The 16,182-nt window shown below is 39.8% G+C and overlaps 1 protein-coding gene across 5 annotated transcripts in view; it reads right to left on the reverse strand.

Annotated features, from left to right (window-relative positions):
* ZRANB1 (zinc finger RANBP2-type containing 1) overlaps positions 1-16,182 on the reverse strand; it is a 69,079-nt gene that overhangs the window by 9,099 nt on the left and 43,798 nt on the right. For all 5 annotated transcript variants that reach the window (XM_060033870.2, XM_060033867.2, XM_060033868.1 and 2 more), the window contains 4 exons: positions 15,934-16,121; positions 9,706-9,859; positions 7,470-7,541; positions 4,976-5,174 (listed from right to left, as the gene is read on the reverse strand). In XM_060033870.2, the coding sequence (XP_059889853.1) occupies positions 4,976-5,174; positions 7,470-7,541; positions 9,706-9,859; positions 15,934-16,121 (613 nt within the window). The remainder of the gene's footprint in view (positions 1-4,975; positions 5,175-7,469; positions 7,542-9,705; positions 9,860-15,933; positions 16,122-16,182) is intronic.

Here is a 16,182-nt window from a genome sequence, read left to right on the forward strand (position 1 = left end):
AATCTCACCAAATTAATGTCAGACACCATACCACAGATCCAGGAAGCTCAGAGAACAGCAAGAAGGAAAAATGCCAGAAAAACTACACCTAGGCATATCATATTCAAACAACAGAAAATTAAAGAAAAAGGTCCTGAAAGAAGACAGAATATAAAAAACACCTACCTGGGACTTCCCTGGTGGTGCAGTGGTTAAGAATCTTCCTGGCAATGCAGGGAACACAGGTTCAAGCCCTGATCCAGGAAGATCCCACATGCCACAGAGCAACTAAGCCTGTGCGCCACAACTACTGAGCCTAAGCTCTAGAGCCCATGAGTCAGAACCACTGAGCCCGTGTGCTACAACTACTGAAGCCCGTGTGCCTAGAGTTCGTGCTCCACAAAAGAAAAGCCACTGCAATGAGAAACCTGCACAATGCAATGAAGAGTAGCTCCCGCTCGCCACAACTAGAGAAAGCCCACGCACAGCAACGCAGCCAAAAGTAAATAAATAAATAAATTTATTTTTAAAAACCCAAAAAACACCTGCCTATGCAGAAACAAAAGATAAGAATTATATCCGACTTCTCAGAAACCATGCAAGCAAGAAGAGAATGAAGTGAAATATTTTAGAAGTTGAGACAAAAAAAACACCAACCTAGAATTCTATATCCTGTGAAATGATCCTTCAAAAGTAAAAAAGCAATAAAGTCTTTCTCAAACAAACAAAAATGGAGGGAATTTGTTGCCAGAGACCCGGTTCACAAGAAATGTTAAAAGAAGTTCTTTAGAAAGAAGGAAAATAACATAGATCAAAAATTTTGATCTACATAAAAAAAGGAAGAGCATTAAGAAATAAATTGAAGATAAAATTAAAACTTTTATTTTTTATTCTTAATTGATCTAACAGATAATAGTTTATTCAAAATAATAGTTGATTATGCATACTTATGTATATATATATATAGTGTGTGTGTATGAACGTGCGAGCGTGTGTGCAGGTATGCGCTTATGTATGCTTACATATAAGTGAAATGAATGACAATAAAGATACAAGGGACAGAAAGGAGGAATTAGGATTATTTTGTTATTATGAGGTAATGACACAACCCATGAAGTGGTACAGTTTTATTTGAAAGCGGACTTGGATTATTTGTAAAAATATACTGCAAACTCTAGGGCAACCACTAATAAAAGTTAAAAAAATAAGTATAACTGATATGCTAAGAAAGTAGAGAAAATAGAATCATAAAATGCTCAACTAAAAACATGAAAGACAGGGGCTTCCCTGGTGGCGCAGTGGTTGAAAGTCCACCTGCCGATGCAGGGGACACGGGTTCGTGCCCCGGGTCCGGGAGGATCCCACATGCCGCAGAGCGGCTGGGCCCGTGAGCCATGGCCGCTGAGTCTGTGCTCCGCAACAGGACAGGCCACAACAGTGAGAAGCCCAAGTACCGCAAAAAAAAAAAAAAAAAAAAAAAAAAAAACCGAAAGAAAAAGAGTGAAAGACAAAAACAGGAACAAAGAACAGGGCAACAAATAGAAAACAGTTACAAACATGGAAGTTATGAATCCAACTATATCAATAATCACTTTGAATGTCAATGATCTAAATGTAATAATGCTGACAACATCAAATGCTGGCAAGGATATGGAGCAACAGGAATTCTCATTCATTGCTGGTGGGAATGCATAACAGTACTGCTACCTTGGAAGATTGATTGGCAGTTTCTCACAAAACTAAACACATACTCTTATTAGATAATCCAGCTATTACGAACTTTGGTGTTTACCCAAAGGAACTGAAAATCTATGAACACACAAAACCCTGCATATGGAAGTTCACAGCAGCTTTATTCATAACTGCCAAAACTTGCAAGCAAAGTGTCCTTCAGAATGGATAAAATTCATCCAGACAATGAAGTACTTTTCAGCATTACAAAGAAATGAGCTATGTAAGCCATGAAAAAACAGAGGAACCCTAAATGCACATTACGAAGTGAAAGCAGCTGATCTGAAATGGCTACATATTATATGACTCCAACCACATGACAGTGTGGAAAAGGCAAAAACAACAGACAGTAAAAAGACCAGTGGCTGCCAGAGTTAGGCAGGAGGAAAGGATGCAGTGGCAGAGCACAGAGGATTTTGGGGCATTGAAAATACTCTCTCTGATACTATAATTGTAATCCTCTGTTCAATACTATCTATATAATGGTGGACACATGTCATTACACATTTGTCCAAAATCGCAGAATGTATACTAAGATGAACCCTAATGTGAGCTATGGACTTTCGGTGATAAGAATATTGTCAGTGTCGGTTCATCACTTGTCACAAACATACCACTTTGTGGGGGATGTTTGTAATGGGCAGTTATGCGTGGGGGGACATGGCAAACAACGGTGCCTTCCTTTCCATTGTGCTGTGAACTAAAACTGCTCTCAACCAATTAAGGTCTAAAAATGTATACAGAGAGGCACAACAATAAGTTATCCAAAGCTGATACTTCTAAAAGAACTGATTTTTCACTGATTTTTCCCCCTATTTATATTAATTACTCCCATTTGGCTCTCTATTTGGATTGACATGTCAATCAAAGGCAAGTACAATATTCCATCTTGAGCACTTGAGCCGGATCAAATCATAGGCACCCAACAGAAGGGCACGGCTACCACCACAAAAAAAATGTCCTATCTTTAAGTGATAGGAGGAAGGGTTTAAATAAAAGAAAATTACTTTCTCAGTTCTCATTTAGATATTTTATGACTTAAAAAAAGTCTCATCCCACCTGACTTGGATTATGAGCAAAGGAAACCCTAGCAAAAAGCTGATTTAAAAGGAGACTGCACAAGTGACATACTGGCTGCTCCTCTCCTGACCTAGGACAGGGCCCTCTCATTCTACTTCTAATAGTCATATAAGAGCCCAGTCAACAAACTTGTCACAACTCAAAATAGTCAACAATTTAATCGTTATTCAATAAGGCTAATATATTTGACCCACATCACTGATGCCTTGAATCTACGGCAACAATGCTTCCTCTCTCCTCATTTGATAATCTTCATCCCCTCTCCACCCCAAGATAGTGAAAGGGATGTCTATGTGATCACTACAATCCTTGCAGCTCCCTATGCCTTAACTGTAAAACATCAGGTGAAGACCCTGTATGGCAGGGACTGGAGGAGGTGGCACCAAGGCACTCTTTACTGTAGAAAGCCTGTTCATACGCCAGCGAAGCATCCTTTTAGAACCAAGGCCTCCACTACCAAACGACCTGCCACAACAGCACTTACCAGTGGCTGCACTCATACAACCTAGGTCCTTCTCACTCTCAATATCCATCTAGCCCATTTTCCACCTCAGATTATGGCAATCTTTTTCTTTTTCCCCCTACTTTCACATTAGACTTTTGAGACTTCAAATGACTCAAAACTAGAATTTCAGTCCTAATACAAATATAAGTGACAACTCCAATCCAGAAGATTACCTACTGCCAGCTTTGAGAAACGGGTAGCATCAAGTTCCCAAACTATTAATAGCCACCAATGTCTTTTTCTTTTTAAAGCCCTCACAGCTAGGAAAAGTAGATATCATCTGCTGAAATTTACAGTACACTTTCAACCTTACAACAGGGTCAGAATATTACTGTCAGAGGAAAGGCTAGAGCTGCCTTTGAAAAAGGACTTATAAAATGGTAGACTTACCAAGGTCCAGATCTAGTTTCCAGGCTGAGCAGCTAGACCTCATCCACACCCAGAGGACAGATCTATCTTTCTAAGGGCAGAGTCACATTAACTAAACCTACAAGGCAAACCTGTAAAACCACAATATCCAAAACGACTCATCCCCTCGGTGAGGGCAGGCCCACACAAACAGCCAACTCATCATTAGGGTGTTTGTTGTTTGATGAGCACGTAATCCAATCTAGAGGTCAGACAGACTGAACATTTAATGACATCAGGCTCACCAGGCCTGATGAATCCGCATCACAAAAGGAATGGTATTGCCCACACTACCAGATCAATCCAGAGCAATCACCCTCCACTAAAAGGCACAAAGTCCTCTCCCCTGGACAAGGGCTGAATGTCTAAACCATCAGTTCTGAATGACACATTCTTTCTTTAGCTATCCAATCAGGTTACCATCTGAATTTACAGTTCAAGACTAGTCATATACTTGATTGACTATTGGATGTTTTTTAAAAAAAGGATATTTTTGAGACAAGCTGAAAGTGTGATTTGGACTGTATGCTAGATAACTGAGTCAATGTTGATTTTCTTAGATGTGGTAATGAGGATGTGGTTGGGTAGGAGAATATCCTTGTTCTTAAAAGATGCATGCTGAAATACTGAAGGGTAAAGCACCAGGATGCCTACAACTAACTGGCAAAGGGGAGTGTTTAGGTACACAGAGATGGAGCACCTGTGGCAAAATGTTAACAATTAACAACTGGCCAATCCAATGAAGGAGATGTTGGGATCCCTTGCACTGATTTTTTTTTTTTTTAACTTTTCTGTGGATTTGAAAATTTGCAAAATAAAACATGGTCTTAAGACTACCTGTCTCAGGAAGAAAAACTCGTAATACACAATCAATATAATCTCTTAAAGTTGAACAGAAATACAAAATCAAAGCTACTTTAAAATATGAGCACCGGAGCTGACCAAGACACGAAATACAGCGTACGTGTAGTTTAAAATTTTCCACTAGCCACACTAAAAATAAATAAACAGGTGAAACCAGAAAACTAAAAGATGAGCAAAGACCTTTCTATATTTAAGACACTCCTACAGCTTCCAATGTTTCTATTTTAAAGCTTAGCAAAAAGATATAAAAACCACTGAGATGTTCAAAGTGTCTCAGTGCCGAAAAACCAAAGGTTTTTCCCCCTAGCTTCCACAGAAAATATAACAGACAAAAAGTATCCCACCACTGTAAGGAAATGATTCAGCCAGTGCACTCCTGGATTCAAAAAGGGAAGGATGTCAGCTCACCAATGTGAACAGTCATGTAGGCTGTCATGCAGGGCTTTCCGAAGCACCGAGTCCTTGTCATAAATGCCCCAGGTAGCTTGTAGTACTGAATCAAGTAAGCAGTCTCCTGCAGTCCGGTTCCAAAGTGCATACAGTCGACTGTCCAAACGTGTAGCCAATTCCAAGGACCAGTTTATAATTGGAGATTCTTCTTCTAACTCTATATGAAGAATTTAAATAACATGTTCATATAAAACATTAATAAAGGAAATTGAAGACGATTCAAAGAAATGGGAAGATATCCCATGCTCTTGGATTGGAAAGAATTAATATTGTTAAAATGGCCACACTACCCAATCAATCTACAGATTTAACACAATCCCTATCAAATTACCCATGACATTTTTCACAGAACTAAAACAAATAATCCTAAAATTTACATGGAACCATAAAAGACCCAGGATTGCCAAAGCAATCCTGAGGAAAAAGAATAAAGCAGGAGGTCTAACCTTCCCAAACTTCAGACAATTACTACACTAATCAAAACAGCATGGTATTGGCACAAAAACAGACATATGGATCAATGGAACAGACAGAAAGTCCAGAAATAAACCCACACACCTATGGGCAATTAATCTTCAACAAAGGAAGCAAGAACATACAACGGGAAAAAGACAGTCTCTTCAGCAAGTAGTGTTGGGAAAGTTGGACAGATGCATGTAATAAAGTTAGAACACACTCTCACACCACACAAAAATAAACTCAAAATGACTTAAAAGACTCAAATACAAGACATCACACCATAAAACTTCTAGAAAACGACACAGGCAAAACATTCTCTGATATAAATCGTACCATTTTTTTCCTTAGGTCAGTCTCCCAAAGCAATAGAAATAAAAACAAAAATAAACAAATGGGACCTAATCAAATTTACAAGCTTTTACACAGCAAAGGAAACCATAAACAAAACAAAAAAACAACCTATGGAATGGGAGAAAATATTTGCAAATGATTTGACTGACAAGGGCTTAATTTCCAAAATATACAAACAGCTCATACAACTCAACAACAGAAAAACAAACAACCCAATTGAAAAATGGGCAGAAGACCTAAACAGACATTTCACCAAAGACATACACATAGCCAACAGGCACATGAAAAGGTGCTCAACATCACTAATTACTGGAGAAATGCAAATCAAAACTAGAATGAGATACCACCTCACACTGGTCAGAGTGGCCATTATTAAAAAGTCTACAAGTAACAAATGCTGGAGAGGGTGTGGAGAAAAGGGAACCCTGCTATACTGTTGGTGGAAATGTAAGCTGGTACAGCCATTACGGAGAACAGTATGGAGATTCCTCAAAAAACTAAAAATAGAGTTGCCATATGATCCAGCAATCCCACCCCTGGACACATATCCAGACAAAACTATAATTCAAAAAGATAAATGCTCCCCTATGTTCAAAGCAGCACTACTCACAACAGCCAAGACATGGAAACAACCTAAATGTCCATCAACAGATGAATGGATAAAAAGATGTGGTACAATGGAATACAACTCAGCCATAAAAAAGAATGAAATAATGTCATTTGCAGCAACATGGATGGGCCTAGAGATTATCATACTAAGTGAAGTAAGTCAGAAAGAGAAATACAAATACCATATGATACCACTTATACGTGGAATCTAAAATACGACACAAATGAACTTATCTACAAAACAGAAACAGACTCACAGACACAGAGAACAGACTTGTGGTTGCTAATGGGGAAGGGGGGGGTGGGAGTTTGGGGTAAGCAGATGCAAACTAGTATATACAGGACGGATAGATAACAAGGTCCTACTGTATAGCACAGGGAACTATATTCAATATCCTGTGATAAACCATAATGGAAAAGAACATAAAAAAGAATGTATGTATAACTGAATCACTTTGTTGTACAGCAGAAATTAACACAATATTGTAAATCAACTATACTTCAATATAAATAAGTAAATAAATAAAGTGTTCATTTTCATGCTTCTGCAATTAAGAAATATTCAGTGGAAGAACCTATTCTCTAGAAGTTAATAGATTTAGTATGTAATTTACTAATAAATTTATTTACTAATAAATTCTGATCAATTGAAATATAAACCTTTAAGTAGTTGAAACACCTTAAGGCTCTAGAATAATCACCTTAAGGCTCTAGAATAATCTACTCCATTTTTAAATTCTTCATGATTTATTTTCTAAAAATTTTTAATATGAAAATATACTCATTCTAGAATAGGAAACAGATAACCAAGGTTTAAAAATGTTTATACCTTTATTCACTCTACCACAGTTAAGAGCCATGAATGAGCACTTCTAACAGCACAATACAACACTGTTCTTAAGGACTTTACATTTTCAATTTAAAGTAGAAATAAACTATGTTGACCATACACCAAACTATTCCAAACCTGACAAAGCAAAAAGTTTATTGAAATCAATAAAAGATAAATTATACTCATTAATTCCATGCTTACCTTTTTGAACATCTCTATCAAGCACCTCATCAAATAATTTTTCTTGGACTGTTGGAGGCAAGTCTTCAATATCTACAAAGAAAAACCAGATTTAAAAAATCTTTATATGTCTCATAACTGAAAAAATTCGATGCCAGCATCTAACAGTAACCTCCTCTAAAATAACTGCCTTTCCACCGAAGGCTGTCGAATAGCTTCTTTTAAAAAACATGCATGTATCTCGTGTGTGTGTGTGTATGAGGTATAAAATATTTCCTTTCTGTACTTCATTATCAAAACTGTGATCTATCTACAAACAATAAAAAGAAAATCATTTGGACCACTAATTATATACAGCTATTATCAAAACAACAAGAGATAACAAATGTTGACAAGAATGTGGAGAAAAGGGAACCCTTGTGCGCCAGTGGTGGGAATGTAAACTGGTGCAGTCACTATGGAAAACAGTATGAAGTATCCTCAAAAACTATCATATGATCCGGCAATCTCACTTCTGGGTACACGGCCAAAGGATATGACAACAGGGTATCGAAAAGGTATTTGTACCCATGTTGGTTGCAGCATTACTCGCAATAGCCAATATATGAAAACAACCTGAGTGTCTATCAATGGGTGAATAAATAAAGTAGATGTGATATATCTATACAATGCAGTATTATTAAGCCATGAGAAAGAAGAAAATCATGCCATTTGCAACATACAGAAGGACCTTGGAGACATTATGCTAAGTGAAATAAGCTCAACAGAGAAAGACCAATATTGTATGGTATTACTTACATATGGGATCTTAAAAAAAAAAGTCAAACTCATAGAAACAGAGAGTAGAAAAGCAGCTGCCAGGGGCAAGGCAGGAAGGGATTAGGGAGAAATTGCTAAAAGAGTACAGATGATAAACCATAAAATGAAGACAGCTAGGATTAAATGCAAAACATAGTAACAATAGTCAGTAACGCTGTATTGTACAATTGAAATTCACTAAGACAACAAAACTTAATGTTCTCACCCAAAATATAAATAAATAGATAGATAAATAAATGTGAGGTGATGAATGTGTTAATTAACTAGATGGGGGGAATCTAGTTAATTAACAGTTAACTTTCACAAGGTATAAATCAAATCACCACGAAGTACACTTTAAATATTTTACAATTTTCTATGTCAATGATAATTTAATAAAGTTGAAATAAAAGAAAAAAGAACAGCTATCTAATATTCGAGTTAAAATAACAACAACAACAAACAAACAAATTTTTGTCTGTTCTCTTTCCCCCACACTCTCAACCTCTGCTCAGGACTGTGATTTTCAGACTTCAGAATCTCCTTATACAAGTTACTGAGCCATTCACTTTGGCACACAGATTTCTGTTTTCCTCACCTTCTCAAATTCTCTATGCTCTCTGTTCAGTTTACTAATTGAGTAGTCTAGAGTAAGAAGCATTACCCTTACAAAAATGTTTTAACCTTAGAACTATTTTCAACTTAAAATCTAATCATCACTTGAAGTACTAAGTTTAAATATACAGAGTGCATTTCAAATGAAATTTATCTGATTTTTAAAAGCTTAGTTGTTATTTTCTACCATTTTGTAAATACCTCTGTTCATATCTCAATATAAAAAAAGCTCAAAACACTCAAAACCAAAATATAAGTTTTATTTAGAACCTTTTGGTGTTTACTGCATTTATTCAATGCCAACTGACAAAAAACAGCCTGGAAGACATTTCCACTTGTCATAGAACTGAAAAATAAAAGTTGCTTCACAAATATAGTAGAAATTAACGTAGTAAGTGAAGAAAGTAATGACACTTTCAAAAGAATGCCAGTATCTTTGACTCAAATAACTTGACTCTACCCATCAAAAACCCATGTTCTGATCTTATCTCCTAATATCAGGTAACCAATAGTTATCTATGAAAAGAAAAAGAAAAAAAGCAGACTGATAATATTCTAAAATAAAAACAAAGAGAAAAATAAATGGATAAAACAGACTTTTTAAAATATCTGAGGCCCACAAAGAAGTCACTTATTATCAGCTGCTGTCTTCCTATCAGCTCTAAGGCATTAGTTTATAAATGGCCCTTGTACTGGTCACTTCCAGTAAAACAGGGTAATCAAGTAATTTAAGATCCAAATATAGTAGCTAAGTTATCTGTTTTCTAACAGAAACATTTTCATTCAGACATTAAAAAATTATAATAAAGTTTAAATTTATTTTCACACAGAGATTTGGAGTTACCTGCTGGCAACGTAAATGTTACAAGGTCAGTTAGGAAATAGCAAGCAAAATCCCCCTTTCTCTGATGAAGAGAGGCAGCTATCTCACGCCGGATTTGCTCTGTCAGTTCAGGACACACCATTGCTGGAATACACTTTGCGGCTTGTTGAGACACCTTAAATACAAAAGAAACTTTCCTCTACATCTCATCGATCATCAGTGGAAGCAGAAAACAATAGTGTATAAAAGAAATTACCAAAAATTCCCAGTAACTCAAGGTGTTTTTGTTTTTGTTTTAAATATATGAGGTACTGGGTGTTATTTCCTCAATAGTATAAGTATATATCAGTACAACTTCCCTGGAAAACAGTGATAAAAATGTTTTACCCTCTCAACTCAGCAGTTCTACTTTCTAGTGGAGTTTATCCCAAGGAAATACACAAAGATGCATATAAAAATTTATGTAAAATGGAGTTGTTCGCAAACGTTCATCATAGGAGGGGGAGGGAGGACAAAAAACAAAGTAAGAATAACCATCATGCCCCTAATAAAAACATTCTTATTAAAAAACAGGGAATTCTAGCTCACAGAGAAAGAGGAAAGTACAAACACTCTTCTGCTCTGTTAAGAATATTTCAAGTACTTTGACTTAGAGTAAAGAAAAGCAGGTTTTTTTAAATAAATTTATTTATTTTTAGTTATTTTTGGCTGTGTTGGGTCTTCATTGCTATGCACGGGCTTTCTCTAGTTGCGGTGAACGGGAGCTACTCTTCATTGCAGTGCACGGGCTTCTCGTTGCGGTGGGCTTCTCTTGTTGCGGAGCACGGGCTCTAGGCACGCGGTCTTCAGTAGCGCGGGATCTAGAGCACAGGTTCAGCAGTTGTGGCGCACGGGCTTAGTTGCTCCATGGCATGTGGGATCTCCCTGGACCAGGGATCAAATCCATGTCCCCTGCACTGGCAGGCGGATTCCCAACCTTTAAAGGGTTAGTTCCCAATGACTTCAAATCCCTCCCCACTTGTTACAATTCTGATTTTTTTTTTTTTTTTTCTGTTTTTTGGCCGCACCACACAGCATGCGGGATCTTAGTTCCCCGACCAGGGATCAAACCCGCAACCCCTGCTGTGGAAGCACGGCATCTTAACCACTGGACCGCCAGGGAAGTCCCTATAATTCTTAATCTTTTAAAAAAGCATCTGGCTTCTCCAAGTGTAAAACAGACAACCAATCTCTGCAGTAGTACAATTCGACGGGAATGAAATCTGAGCACCGGTGTAGAGAGCACTACCACAGAGAACCTCTAAACAAGGAGGCGGCTAGAACTTTCCTGTCCTTTTTAAATGATGAATAACAACAAACGATGAAAAGACATTATCTTACATTTAACTTGTACTCCTTTTGTGGAGCTCAAGAAATCTATATACAGAGAATTCTGAAATCCAAGGTGAGTATCTGCTAAAGAGGAAATGAGTCTGGTGTGACCCTGAGTGAGCCAGTTAGCTCTGTCCTCTGCTGTCACTACAGACGCAGCCACTAACCTGGACGACCTTCCTGAATGCAGACTTCCAGTCACAAGTGGGGCTTGGAGCAGCAGATCTTCCAACAAGCCACACAAAGAATAAGTTTTACTGATAATGTCATCTACATAACACACGTGGACAGCTTAATTGTAATTACTATTAAGGTAAGTAAACAGTATTTCAAAAACCCTGCATACCCAACGCAACCATTAGACATCCTATTCTGAAAACTACACAAAAATTCAATTCTCCTAAACTTTACTAGCCAGGATTACCAGTAACAATGAAATTGTCACCACATCTTATCTCCATAAGCCCAATCTAAGCAACACTAAAACTGTGGAAAACCAAATATTAAATATTTTCAGAATATAACGGACTATTTCTCAAGTCAAAGCATTAAAATGCATCTCAAAAGTAAATTCAAAAATAGCTTATCTCAATGTGCTAACCCCCCGCCCCTTTCCAAAATCCTGGGAAGATTTTTTTCAAAAACTACTTGGACTGAAACCTGAATATTGCAAACACCCCAAGAGAAACCTTACAGCTGGTGATTGGCCTCTAAGCTTCCTTTTCCCGCCACCATCCTTAAGCATATGTCCCTGAGGCCTGCCTCCCATCTTCTAGCCCAGGGGTCCCCAACCCCCGGGCCACTGGTACCGGTCTGCGGCCTGTTAGGAACCGGGCCGCACAGCAAGAGGTGAGCAGCGAGCGAGCCATGCTTCACCTGTCTCCCCTATCGCTCTCATTACCGCCTGAACCATCCCCCACTCCCGCCTCCCCTCCCCACCGTCTGTGGAAAAACTGTCTTCAACGAAACCGGTTCCTGGTGCCAAAAAGGTTGGGGACCGCTGTTCTAGCCTCTTTAACCTGAGTCTCAACCATCTCCTTAAGCTACTGGTTAACCTAGGGTCCATGAACTTGGGAAGGGACCATGAATTAGAATAGGAATTTCAATCAAATTTAAATCCTTCATTTTCACTAACCTCTTGCCTACATTTAAAATGCATTTTCTTTTCTTTTTTTGCTGTATGCGGGCCTCTCACTGTTGTGGCCTCTCCCATTGCTCCGGACGCACAGGCTCAGCGGCCATGGCTCACAGGCCTAGCCGCTCCGCGGCATGTGGGATCTTCCTGGACCGGGGCACGAACCCGTGTTCCCTGCATCGGCAGACACACTCTCAACCACTGCGCCACCAGGGAAGCCCTAAAATTCATTTTCTTTACATCACGTATATTTAATATTCTGATAACTATTTCAATATAACTGATTTCCTTTGTAACCCTATTTTTTATTTTATACATTTAAAAACAGTATTTTGAGAAGAAGTCCACAGGTTCCACCAGACTACAAACAGTATCCATTATCTAAAATCCAATTAAACCCCCGGCCCAGACACATATTCCCAAAATGTAATGTTCTCCTGTTCCCATCCCAAAAGTACTTGGCTCTGTGCCCTGTCTGCAGACACATCCCTTAGTCCAGACTCATACTCTCCCCCTTCCAGTCTCCCTACTGGCCCCTTCAGTTCTGTCCTGTAGAGTGCCTACTCCATTGAGACTAAATTCCATCACTGACTTTGTTCTTCCCCTAGAACAAGCCTCCTTTCCACCTCCCCCATCTTGTACCAGGGTGGTCTCTGTGTACCACAGAATATAGCAAAAATTATAGTATATCGCTTCCTACATTAGGTTATATAGAAAAGACACTACAGTTTCTACTTGAATCATTCTCTCATGCTCTCTCCCTCTCTTGGATCACTTGCTCTAGGTGAAACCAGCTACCACATCACAAGCAGCCCTACTGAGGGGCCCACGTAACAAGAATTTGAAGCCTCCTGCCAACAACCAGGTGAGTGTACTTGGAACCAGATCCTCTAGTCCCCGTCGAGCCCCTGGCAGTTTGTAACCTCATGAGACCCTGAGCCAAAATCATTCAGCTAAGCTGCTCCTGGACTCCTTACTCTCAGAAACTGTGATAACAAGTGTTTGCTGTCTTAAGCTGCTAAGTTTTGCAGGGATTTGTTACACAGCAGTAAATAATAAACACACTGGGGTTCTACCGTCTTCCTGCTGTTAGTCCCCAGAATGCTCTTAGGAGGCCGGCGACTTACACCAGTCCCTCCAGAACCTTCTCATAGTCCTCTACCAGCCTGAGAGAAACCTATGTATCCCCTAAAGACTTGAGCCTTGGTTCACAGCTGCCTTCTCTCTCCTGTCTCCAGCCACCACCAGCAACTATAACTCCACATGCCAGCCCTTCCAGTACACAACTGGGCATCACAACACAAATGTAGCCAGACCTCAGATACTACAGGAACTACTTCTTACTGTTCCATCCCATGTTCCAGAACTCTGGTCTCTCTAATCACACAGCTGCTTTTCAAACAGTCCCCTTCTCCCTTATCCTCAATAAGCCTGCCCTTTGTTTTCAGCATGGCTGTCTCTCAAGCCCTCCTTTGCTCTATCAGGTGCCCCTGGTTACACTGGACTCTTACCAAACTAAACTCATGGCTAGCCATCTCAATCATGCTTTCATCTAACGTTCATAATTATTAATCCCCTCACCCCATGCTTTGTACATAAATGTTCCCAGATATTGGCTAACTTAAATGTGCAAGTAAGCATACACAGGAGTATACTGACCAAATTGGATTTGAACCCACAACTGATCTAACTCTCTGCACTTCTACCCTATTTCTCTTATCATTAAAAAAAAAATTACCTGGAGACTTCCCTGGTGGTCCAATGGGTGAGATTCCACACTCCCAAGGCAGGGGGCCTGGGTTTGATCCCTGGTCAGGAAACTATATCCCACATGCATGCTGCAACTAATAGTCCGCGTGCCACAACTAAGAGTCTGCATGCCACAACTAAAAAGTCCACATGCTGCAACTAAGATCCCGCATGCCTCAACTAAAGATCCCGCATGCCGCAAATAAGATGTGGAGCCGCATAAATAAATAAATGAATAAATAAATATATTTTTTAAAAATTACCTGGATAATACAGTCACATCCTAATTCATTTGCAACCTCTGTCATTTGTAACATGTACCTAGTTATCTAATCCAGAAACCCCAGAATCAACTCTGACCCCTAACTCCCCATTACTCCCCATGGCCAATCTATCCACTTAGTTCTGCCTACATCACCAGCATCTCTCTCAAACCAGCCCATTTCTTTCCTTTGCTGTTGCCACTACTGTCGCAGCAGAGTTCCTGCCAGCATCACTGCAAAGTCCTGCTAACCAGGCTTGCCCCTCTCTAAAGTGAGCAGCCGGGCGTCACTGGTGGCGCAGTGGTTGAGAGTCCGCCTGCCGATGGAGGGGACACGGGTTCGTGCCCCGGTCTGGGAAGATCCCACATGCTGCGGAGCAGCTGGGTCCATGAGCCATGGCCACTGAGCCTGCGCGTCCGGAGCCTGTGCTCCGCAACGGGAGAGGCCACAACAGTGAGAGGCCCGCATACCGCAAAAAATAAAATAAAAAAAAATAAAGTGAGCAGCCAAAACACAGTCTGATCTTGTCACTCCCCTGCCACTCTACCTAACCCTTTTTAAAGCCTTATTCTGCCCTCAGAATAATTTTCAAATTCTTTGGCCTAGAAGATCCTTCACACTGCGTCCCCTACTTGCCTCTCTCACTTCCCCTTCGCCATCACAACCCTGCTGAGCTACCTGCAAGTTCCAAATTCGCCACAAATACCACCACCCTTGCCTCTGAATAAAATGTTTCCTCAACTCCCTTCTCTCCACCTACTGTTTGAGGCTAATTCCTCCTACTCCTTCCTTCATTTTACTCTCAGCTAAAATGTTACCTGCTACAGGTAAGAAGGTAAGATACCTCAAAACACTTTCTCAAGCACTCTCCACAGCACCTGGCATTTACATCTCTGAAACTGCATTCTGGGGATTTCCCTGGTGGTGCAGTGGTTAAGAATCTGCCTTCCAATCCAGGGGACACGGGTTCAAGCCCTGGTCCGGGAAGATCCTACATGCCGCAGAGCAACTAAGCCCAGGCGCCACAACTACTGAGCCTACGCTCTAGAGCCCGTGAGCCACAGCTACTGAGCCTGTGTGCCACAACTACTGAAGCCCGCATGCCTAGAGTCCGTGCTCCGCAACAAGAGAAGCCACCGCAACGAGAAGCCCGCACACCACAACGAAGAGTAGTCCCCGCTCACCACAACTAGAGAAAGCCCGCTCACAGCAACGAAGACCCGAGGGAGAGAGGGAGAGGGGGAGAGGGAGAGAGGGAGAGATGGGGAGACGGGGAGAGGGGGAGAAAGAAAAAGGGAGAGAAAGAGAGAAAGAAAGAAAAAGTTTTTTTGAAAAAAAAAAAAACCCTGGACTCTCTACAGAGTAACTGTACCTGGAGATTCATTGAAGGAAGAGCCAATGTCTTCACAATTATAGCCCTTTTATGCACAGTGCCTGGCACGTAGTAGGTACTCAATAAATGTTAGTTGAATGAATGACAGATACATCCCAGTTTTTTAAAAATCAAACACATGACTCAAATATTGTAGCAAAATGTCCTGTTTTAAAAACACATATCCTTAAAAATTATTTACTTCTGTTGAAGTCTAAGTTTAATGTCATTTTTAAAAGAAGACAGAAGATTGAATCTAAAACATTTAAGAACTGAGAAACATTATAACATCAAAAATGAAAACTAAAGAACACATTTCCTTCATATAAAAGAATGTTTAATCAAAATGTCACACTCACCTCTGTAAGCAATATTGCTAGCATATCCTGCCTCTGAAAACGTATAGCCAGATGTACCAGAGTATAGCCAACATCGAAAGCCGAAGGACGGTTCAGCAAGCGCACTTCATCTGCAGTGAGCTGACGGGCAATGTCCCCTCCTGATGATTTGTATGCTTCTATAGCAGCTAAATCACCTTCTACAACCCCTAAAACAAGCATCAAGACAGAAAAAAGTTCAATTTTATTTTTCTTCAAAAAGCATAAACC

Source organism: Delphinus delphis, chromosome 16, assembly GCF_949987515.2.
Source record: "Delphinus delphis chromosome 16, mDelDel1.2, whole genome shotgun sequence".
NCBI lineage: Eukaryota > Metazoa > Chordata > Mammalia > Artiodactyla > Delphinidae > Delphinus > Delphinus delphis.